General features: G+C 38.6%; 1 protein-coding gene across 19 annotated transcripts in view; it reads right to left on the reverse strand.

The window, feature by feature from the left end:
- Nucleotides 1-4643, reverse strand: part of trdn (triadin) — a 53493-nt gene extending 48850 nt beyond the window's left edge. For 13 of the 19 annotated variants that reach the window (XM_077219853.1, XM_077219864.1, XM_077219861.1 and 10 more), the window contains exons 1-2: nucleotides 4255-4605; nucleotides 724-933 (exon numbers count right to left, since the gene is read on the reverse strand). In XM_077219853.1, coding sequence (XP_077075968.1) covers nucleotides 724-933; nucleotides 4255-4270 — 226 coding nt within the window. In that variant the 5' untranslated portion in view covers nucleotides 4271-4605. Of the gene's footprint in view, nucleotides 1-723; nucleotides 934-4254 lie in introns of all 19 variants that reach the window. The other 6 variants (XM_077219867.1, XM_077219858.1, XM_077219863.1 and 3 more) reach the window with 4 other exon arrangements.
- Nucleotides 4644-10709: the final 6066 nt, after the last annotated feature.

The raw sequence follows: 10709 nt of genomic DNA on the forward strand, positions 1-10709 counted from the left end.
CTAAAGTTTCCATTTTTAAATACTTTCAAAAATGGGTTAATGTGTTTGTGTGCTAGAGCTTTTGATGGAATGAATTGTGAATGAGTTGTGATGTGATCTCAATGACAGTGATAAATCCTTCTAAGCAATGACAATTTTTTAAACAGTTGAAGGAGTTCAAAATTGTCATTATGGAATTACTGAATCACACTGAGAAACAAATGACTGCAACTTCAAGCAATTCAGCACCAAAAACAACCATTCTATCATCTTCCTTGCATACACGATGGACTCTAATGTATCATCAGGTGGTAATACAAGGTAAAATGGTGTCCTACAAGGACTTTTTCAGCACTCTGCATGTATGCAGCGGTGGTTGATAGCAGCCCACCAACGGGAAACCCTATCTATCCTTGTCACTGTCAATGCTATCAGGATCCAGTCAATATCCCTCCCTCCCACTCTTAGAAGCATCACAAGTTTGCCCTGTGGCACTGCTGATAAACTTCCAGCCAGAAAACAAGCTCTGAGCTTTATCACATTGTAAAAGCTCGCCCAAGCATCCAATTACGCTTCATTTCGGTCCTGTTTTACCAAAAGTTAAAGTGAATGTGCTGTTATGAAGCCCCCAATCAGGTAGCCTATAATAATCGACTGCTGCGCCCAACCTGCCCTTCAGGACAACTGTACCAAAATAACTCTCCATCGAAGAGAATTAGACAAAGATAAGAGAGGTAGACCTACCTTCAAGACCCTTGGTGTCGAGCAGGTCAAACATGATGATGGCCACGGCTGACCATGTTATGACGAGAGCCAGCACGAGGATCCAGGCCATGGGTGAGCTGAACGTGCTGTACAGGTCATCGGTCATGGTGCGCTTGGACGAACGTAAGGGATGTGCACTCACGTCATTTTTGGTCTCGACTATGGTAGTCGTGGTGGTGGAGGACCGGGCTGTAGGGACAGATAGAGCTTTAGAAATGTATAAGTGCAAACAAGATCTTGCTGTACCAACGCTATCTCACGACCAATTCGTACGAATTTGTACGAGTGATTAAAAAGTGGCTAATTCGTATGAATTCGTACGACCTCACTCGTACGAATTTGTACGATTTGTCTAAACCCACGTGATGGGTAGGTTTAGGGGCGGGGTCAGGGGTGGGTCATTCGTACAAATTCATACGAATTGGCCAACTCGTAAAATATGTACGATTTAGCAAAAATCTTACTAATTCATACGAGTGTGGTCGTATGAATTCGTAGGAATTAGCTACCTTGTAAAATTCGTTCGATTTGCCGTGAGATCGGGCTGAAAGGTTAACCCATAAACATTCTACATGGTTTCAAACTGGTTCGAGTCAGTCATTTATAGCACAAACAAGGTCCTTGGTTGTTTTGGAATCCATGATGGGTAGAGCTGGTTGATCACATTGGAACAATATCAAACCAGGTAGCGACCATGATATTTAAAGGAAGAGTTGAGCCAAAGAAAAAAAAGAGTTTTGCTACAGTTTGTGTATTCATGCGTGTATCAATTTTTGGGGTGATGGCGCAGTGGCGCAGTGGATTAAGACACATGCCTGTGGTGTGAGATACCCGGGTTCGAATCCACTGTGAGACACCAATGTGTCCCGAGCAACACACTTAAACCCTAGTTGCTCCAGAGGCGTGCGACCTCTGACATATAAAGCAATTGTAAGTCGCTTTGGATAAAAGCGTCAGCTAAATGAGTTAAATGTAAAATTTTTGCCTTGATTTGAAAGGTAGTGATCTGAAGTGACAATAATTTTGCTGGAAGAACAGAAGACCTACAATATACAATAAATACATTAATTTCATATCTTTTTCCTGTTTGGAACTTTGAATTTTCTCATTGACTTTCATAATATGGACAAAAATCCATTTCGTTTTGATATATATATATATATATATATATATATATATATATATATATATATATATATATATATATATATTTCGAATAAAACAATGCTAGATGAAAGTTGTTTATAAAACTCAGTGTAGACAGGATGTAAGAGTTATAAAAACAAAGACAGCTAGACAGAAGATGAATGTTTGCTTTTTGTCTTTATCAATGCATTGCCTGGGGGAGAGATTGAATTGAACTTGCTGTCTAGTGCACACATCTGCAATGGCAATGTTTCATCGTTAAAACATCTCCAAGGCCGCATGAGGAATGCTGGCGCTGTGTCATATGTTGGCCGGAGCCCCTTTAAAAGCCTCTTTTCTAAATGGATATAAATTCCTGCGGCAGCTCAGTCTGAATTGCTGCACAGAGAGTCTAAACATACACCACATGTAACCTTTATATACGCGGCTGCATTTACAAGACCCCTTTATTGAACTTTGCCAATTTTGTTGATTTGAGTCATAATAAATGATTGATTCTTTTGCAAGCAGTTGTGATTGTGTTTACAGAAATGTATTTGTGGATGATCCATTGTGAAACTGAGCCAAGACCGGGTTTGTGGTTCTTGTTTATGTTGGTCCTGTTGCTCACACAAGCAGTGTTTCCTGCTATCGCTACTCTTGGCTTGCACATAATGACGTGTCTATGCATGTGGGGATCTGATACAGATGTCACAGGCTGAAGTGTCCACTAAGAGCACCTGTTGCATCTCTTCACATCGGTCTCAGTGGTCAAACTTAGGATTAGACATCCCATCCAAATGCTGACTCAAGAAGCTTTCTGTAGACACCCTATACTTAGCTAGTTTGTAGTTTTGGTGCATCTTTCTGTATGTTATCATGATTTCACCCCTGCAGATTGTCTACAAGCTTCAGTATCTGATTGTACAGAAACATAAGATCGCAGATTGTGTACACCAAAGGCTTAGGAGAAATCTTCCATGGCAACACGGTGCACAAATGCCACTTCAAAACTGTGCTGTAAACCGAACAGTGGCGAAAAGAAATAGCCCTTTTTGCATTGCTTATTTTAATATAAGACTTTGTTCTCCTCAGATCCGTGTGTTTATATCCATGGCAACTAATCCCAGGTTAGTAAATAAGAGCTGTTGAGACAATGAAGTCAGCATAAAAAAAAACACTCTGCACTGCTATTCCCTCAAGTGTCACTTTAAATGCGATTTATTTTCAGGCAGATCTGGGAGAAGTTTCACAGTTTAATAAGTATATCAAATTTACTTTTAAGTCTTTGCTACATTAATCCATTTCATGCAAGACTGGGACTCATTTATGCAGGCCCTTGATGTCAATTGTTTTTTTCTCAAGTCACTAATAGTGACTTCAAAAAAGGTTTCAAACTTTTTGAATAGTTTTTTTTTTGTGTGTGTGTGTGTGTGTTTGGAAGCTGATAGAATTTCAGTTTGTTGAGAAAACACTTCTAAATCTAAATGACATCAACTATCAAAGAAAAAAAATTTTTTGTTGAAAAAAACCTTAAGCTTTCAATGGGGACTGCAACTTTTCTGGAGCCATACAAGTGGTCCACATGACTAATTGTAATTCCAAGTCTTTAAAAGTCATAAAATAACTGTAAAACTTGTTGTTCACTGATAATCATGATATCTGCTGTTCTTGAGAGAAGCAGCGATTGTCAGTTTGTAAATGAATCATTCTTTTGTGTCAAAGCTTTTCAGTGAGTGAATTATTCATGAAGCAAACAAGTCTGATTCTTCAATCGAACTCACTGACTCAATAAACTGGTTGCAGCGAATTCAGAAGTCCTGTTATAATATGCATGGACCACTTTTATGGTGCATTTGTGACCTTTTTGAAGCTTCATTCACTGTTAATTGTAATTGCACGAAAAAGAGTGACTGGCAGGATATTCAAAATTTCTCCTTTTGTGTGCCACAGAAAATCGTAAACCGTAAATGAGTTCATGAATCATTTGTAATGTAAATTAATTATCATAGGCGAACTATTCCTTTAAATATATTTTCTCTCTAGCTGATTAAACCGCCATATTTCAGTTGATGACTACCTTAAAACCTTAAAAAAGCTGTGCTAAGATCACAGGCCTGCTTCAAAGGAGTACAGATTCCCATAGAGCCATATGATATGGTGTATTTTTAGCCGCTTTCAGCTACAAAATTCCCCTTCAAAGCAGATGGCTGCCATCTAAAAGACGGTTAACTTGACTAAGAGACTAAGTTAACTTGAGGTACTTGACTGTATACTGTTAGTAGCATAGTTTGTCACATGCAGTACAGTAACATTTACTTGACTTCCATCTTTTTATTGTTAAATGCACTGAGAAATAAAACCGGAAAATTAAGTTGACAGTACCTTCCATCTCTCTCATGCACTAACAGGCTGAACACAATCTCAAGAGTCAATTCCCCAGTCCAGAATAGGTTTCCAATCGAAAGCACCACAATGTCTCTCTGTGCCTTTCCTGTTGGAGTCCCGATAAAACTTGGATTTGTGCCAGGGCCCCTAACAAGGAAGCCAAAAGGCACCTGTTGCTTAAAGTGACAGGAAAAAAAAAAACCCTGTACACTTCCAACTGGTACCAAGTACCAGCATGAAGGGAAAAACAAGGCTATGCTGTCAAAAGAGCAAATCAAGCCCTAGGTTGTCCTTATGTTTGTTACCAACCCATGATGTGTGTGGGTCAGGAAACACGGGAGAGAAGGGAGGACGGGTTTCAAGGTAACCTTATCTGTGACTGGACTGTGTGGTTTATTCTTAGAGTCCCCGGCAGCAACGGCATTATGTTTTGCCTTTTTAGGCCAGGGGTGTTACCCCCGAAGAGGAGCCGGGCTGTCATCGAGTGAGAGTCCGGAAGGCAACCACACACGCATACACACAACACATCTCTGAAATGTATATTTTTATCCATTTTAGGTCCATTCTCTGCTCATTTGCATAGTTAACTATTTAATATTATACGTTAAAAGCATGATGTACTGTATAGAGATCTTTTTAATGTTGCTAAGATTGAGGTACAGAAGTATTGTAAATGGATGCATTTAAGAAACTGAGTCTGTAAGCTATTTACGGTGGCTTGATAAATATTCATGCAAATCAAGCAAAACCTTTTTCATAAACTGTGCAAATGGAACATTTAGAAAGCTGACCTTTAAAGAGCAAATTGCATTTTATTATTTGAGCTCTACCTTCCCTGAATTACAGGGAATAGGGAAGAGCATGAGATGTCAGAATATAGCCACGCTTTCCATGTTTAAAGATTGTATAAAATTGCTTGAGCACAGTTTTCTTTCTTGTGTTGAGGTATTTGCTATTGAAACAAGAAGTTGGTTTTATTTTTTTTATTTTTTTATTTTTGCAGAAAAATGTGTACCTAGCTGCTAAAAGACTGTTTAGTCAACTTCTTGGAGTATTCTAGCATTTAGATGACCTCAAAGCGAATACATGTAGACTAAAAGCTACATAGCTCAAATATTAGTTAAATTCGAACATTTTAAAGCTAAGTTTGGGTGCAATTGAGGAATTTGTATTTTTCCACAATTAAAACATCACACACTAAAAAAAAATAACTGACAAATTTTAACATCCCGATCAGCCAATGGCATGAGTTAGGGGCAGGGACTAACTAACTAACTAACTAACTGACTGACTAGCTAGCTAGCTAAGTACAAAATATAATAAATAGAAATGATTTTTATATAAATGATTTATAAATGCCTTTTGCTATTCCGTTTGGTGATGCTAGAGGTGTTACAGTATATAACATTATTACACGGCTCTGTGGAATACTTGATTCTGATTGGTCAATCGCGCCATCCAGTGCTATGTTATTCCCAGACAACAACCGCTGATAACAGATAACACAGCCTCATCCGGGTTACTGAAGTCAGCAGCACTATTTGCTTGCTAGGAACGGATATTCTTCGTGGAAGTTTTGCATTTGGTGAGCTAATAAAATATTAAAACTCAGTCAAATCAATATTTTGTGTACAGTTTTTTAATGATGCCATCCATTATCGTGGACTCGCTCTCTCTTGTTTCATACAAACACAGCTGCTGCCATTTTGTGACTATTGTTTTGTACACTGTTGGATTATAAGATACAAACAGGTACGATTTTAAAACAGTTTAATCTGAAATAAATATCTCTTATCTACATAATTATTTATGTGGCAAAATGCTGCGTAATAAGTGGTATGACTGTATACCGTATCTCTTAAATGTCCGTCTAGTTTGAACTTGCCACGCTAGCAACTGTTCTCTCCGCGGAAGCTTTGCATTTAAAGACCTAATAAAATATTTAAACTCAGGTCAATATTTTGTGTCTAATTATTTACTTATGTGGCAAGTAGCCGTGTAATAAGAGGGATAATGTACAGCCAGCCGATTGTTATCTCAGAATAAACCCTTTCAGGCTGATGCAAGATCATCCTCACCCTGTCAGGGGTTTATTCTGAGATAACAACCGGCTGGATGTACATTATCCCTTACTTACCACTAACAGTGGAAATTATTCAATGCTATCTCACATTCAATTCGTATGAGTGAGTAAATGGTGTCTAATTTGAACAAATTCTTATGACCTCGCTCGAACGAATTCATACGATTTGTCTAAACCCCAGTGATGGGTAGGTTTAGGGGCGGGGTCAGGGGTAAGTCATTCATACTAATTCTTACGAATTGGGCAACTCGATATGTACGATTTAGCAAAAGTCGTACGCGTGAGGTCATATGAATTCGTACGAACTAGCCACCTCGTAAATTTTGTACAAATTGCCGTGAGATCGAGTTGAATTATTATACCTTTTTTCAATTTTATTGGAAGACCCCTATGCTGGAGTACAATCTTGCATCTTTATTCTCATCCCTTCAGAGCAGAATATTCAACAGAAGCTTCTCATTTCTCAGCCACTTATCTGCATGGCTGTCGTAGTCAGTCAACCCTTTTGCAGGTCAATATGAAACATGCAGGTCTGATGAAATCGGGTGCAATGAGGAGGAAAAATGACTGACATTGTGATGCGAATCACGGGTGTTTTTCCATGCGCACGTGTGTGTGTTTGTGTGTGCGTGTGGAGCCCACGCCGGGAGAAGGTTGAGGCAGACACATTCTGTCCTGTTTAGTGCACCGCTCTGTCACCTCAGGGTTCAATCCTAGCTCGTCGTCTCTGAACAGCTATCACATAAAAGACACTGTGATGACATCTGTGACCTCCTTATCTCACAATAGCAGGGTTTTATATCATCCAGATTTGCATCTAAATGCTGCCTCCCTGAATAGCTTCTCAAGTCCTTGAAATGAGACAAGACTTTGCCAAGGGTCTGAATAAACTATCTGCATCTCTATCTATGGTGCAAAGGTGAGAAAAAAAAGCATTGTGTTTTGCAGACAATTCCATCAGCGGTGCACTGAACGTCATGCTAAAAGTGGAAGCTACATAACTAGTAATAGATTATTAAGAGCAGATACAGAAACCTTTAAACAAATCAAGGTTCAGTTTTTAGATTTTAGGGATGGGAATTGGGAAGAATTTAATGGTTTTGGTCATGATTCCTCTCAAGCCTAGATTTTAAAACGTCGGGCTGAACTGTGGGGTTCACACTACATGACTTGCTCTCTGTGAAATCAGGAGCGTTCAAGTTGTTGAGCTGTTCACAACACATGACACAACGTGATTGATCCGCAATTGGAGGTAGCGCACTACACGAGTTGACAACAACTCTGTCACCCAACGATTCTATCTTGTCTACAAACCACGTTTTGTCACGAAAAATCACGCGATAAAACGAACCGGAAATGAGGCGAAACAGCACGCGCGCCAACACCCAGCGAAGAAGACTAAGAAAGAAGAACACAACACGGCCGCGAATATGGACGTCAGACAGAAACTAGTGCTGCAAACTGTTTGCGCGATGATTTGCTCTGAGAAAAAATGCAAAAAAATAAGAGAGTATGGGCGAAAGAGTGGATCCGCATACGCGAACAGCAAGGATTGTATGTGCTACAGAGAGAGTTGGAGGTGAGTACAGCATGTTTATATCGGAGATGTAGCTGCATGTTTATGTTTAGCTGATGGCAAAAATCCCGTATTTACCCGGTGACCTCAACCCATGCCTTGCTCTGATTGGCTGTTGTTCATGACATCAGTCGTGTGACAGCTCTGGATATCTAGCATGCTAGATATTTTTCTAGGCTCGGCGAGGCGTCTGCGAGCATCTTTGATGCGTTGTTGGCTCTTTCATACTAACAGATTGGCGAGCGTTCATCGCCCGCTAATCCCCCGCGATTTGCACTCGACAACACCCTGACGTCTCAGCGAGCTCAACGGTTTGCAAATCGGGCTTAAATCAGGCTTAAAATCATGTAGTGTGAACTAGTCTTTAACGATTCCGGTTTCTTAACTATTTCATTAACTATTCGTTTTGTTCTTGTAAGGAATAAATATTTGGGGAAAAGTTTTGCTGTATGTTTTTGATTCACTAAAAAGAACCAAGCCATGAAAAAGACCAACTCGTGCAAACCGAACATTTGATCTGTCTGTTTCGTTCTTTATATATTACATGCAGAGGGAACTGGATAAATATTTTTAACGTTCCGATTCAATCTGACTTCTGACCTGTAATGCAGCCTGAATCATAATCATGCACTGTTTGTTTATTGGCCTCCCGACTGAGCCTGGTTCCTCCTAAGGTTTTTTTTTCCCTCTCCATTCTGTCACCTGATGGAGTTTGGATTCCTTGCCACTGCCGTCTCTGGCTTGCTTAGTTGGGGACACTTAATATTCAATAATATTACTGAACTGCCTGCATTGACACCATTGTATTACCATTGTAAACTGAGCTGGACGATGAAATCACTGTTTTCTCCAGAGCCCCTGTATAGATAGGTGACCTAAATTAATAATTTTTTTACAACAGAGATAAATCAACACTGAACACTGTACAGCCAAAACAAACTTTGGTGCATTAGTTTCCTGTTATCAATGTAAAGCTGCTTTGAAACAATCTGTATAGTAAAAAGCGCTATATAAATAAAGATGCCTTGACATGCATACAAATATATATTACAGAACACAGTTAGTCCCTCCCCCAAACTCACACCATTGGTTGAGCCGCACTGGCTCAAAGTGTATGTTGTAGTAATTTGCTATAGTGTAATTTTAAATTTGAAAAATTAAAAAGAAGTAGTTAACTAATAATCTTTCAGTAGATACATATACATTTAAAATTTCCGGTCTTTGGCGAATACAGACCATACTGACTTGACCAAAATTGGAAAAAAACTTCAAAAAGCTTTATGAAAGAGAATGCAGATTTTTTTTCTTATATCATCTCAGTCTTTTTTTTTATTTCACATTTCTTTGTCTGTGAAATAAAAAAAAAATGGAAGCAACAAAAAAAAGGAAGAAATATAGAGCTGATGAGCCTGTAATGATGAAAAATAATGCAAAGCAGACAAATTCTTTCCCACCGTGAATGATTTAAAAACTAATTTAGAAAAAGCAATGACTTTTTGTGAGCGATACAGATGTGGGAAAGAGAGAAGCAATAAACCAGCAGGTTGCGGATCGAAAATGCGATGCATAGACTTGTCTATAAAACCAAAACATTCACTTTTAAAGCATTCCCTTTCTGACAACCAAGACTTTTACAGTTAGCTAATGTCACATGAAACAACTCTCTGACAATGATCTCCAAATCATTTAGTCTTATTTAAGGTACAGTAAAACTAGCATTACTAACCTGGCATGATACACATTTGGGCCGCTTCATTGGGAAATAATCCGTCAGCACAGGCACAGACTTAAAGAAGCGTCCGTCTCCCTAATAGATGTCAGGTTTTGTTCCTCCTCATATGAAGAGATCTGTAGCTGTTGGTGAGAGGAAGCAGACCCAGCAGTAAAGGATTGGACAAAACTGCATCTTAATGGGTAATTTAAAAGAACTGCTGATGAAGTCATTAATACTTAAAGACAGTCTGCCTGGAGTGCAATAGCAAGCAGCGCTAAATGACCATAATGGGTGGAGAGGTCAGGCCCTGATTCAAATGCTTTTGGAGAACAGGAATTTGGGGAGAAAAAAGAGCAAAATCGGCCTAATGGGTTCTGTCATTGTGTTTCACTGGGAGGGGTGTTATGGATGTTATAAGTGCATCAAACCCCTGTTATGCCATGCCAAACCCAATCATAATTTAGACTTGTCTCTTCTAACCGGCCATCTGGATGCTTGCCGTAGCAACAACAGAGCCATAAACAAGGAAGAATATGAGTTACACACAGCAAACTAAGCCTTGCGTTTAATGGCGGGTATTTATGTGATCATGTAATTCATAATAATGTGATGTACAAATAAGGATCTCTCTTTTTTTTTTGTGTGTGTGTGTGTGTTGGGTAGTTAGATAAGGTTTCAAGTTTAATAAGGTCTGTGTGTGGTTAACATTACTTGAAGAGACTTTCACATTATGTTTTATAACAATATATTACACAAGTCATTCCTCATACATTGTTAATTTTAAAGCTATTGTTTTCTCTAAAAACCAGATGCTACCATTCAAAAGTTTGGGGTCAGTGAGTTAATTTCATTAAAGACATTTATTAAAGACATTTATAATTTTACAAGAGAATCCTGAAAAAAAAGGATTCTATAAAAATTATTAAGCAGCTTAAAAAAGCAACTTTTTTCAACATTAATAATTAGAAATGTTTCTTGAGCACCAAATCAGCATATTATAATTATTTCTGAATGATCATGTGACACAGCTTTACGAAATAAATTATATATTAAAATGAGAACAGTTCATTTTACTTGTT

This window comes from Siphateles boraxobius, unplaced genomic scaffold, assembly GCF_051911475.1.
Source record: "Siphateles boraxobius isolate OS27281-9 unplaced genomic scaffold, OSU_SipBor_1 8, whole genome shotgun sequence".
NCBI classification, from domain to species: Eukaryota; Metazoa; Chordata; class Actinopteri; order Cypriniformes; family Leuciscidae; genus Siphateles; species Siphateles boraxobius.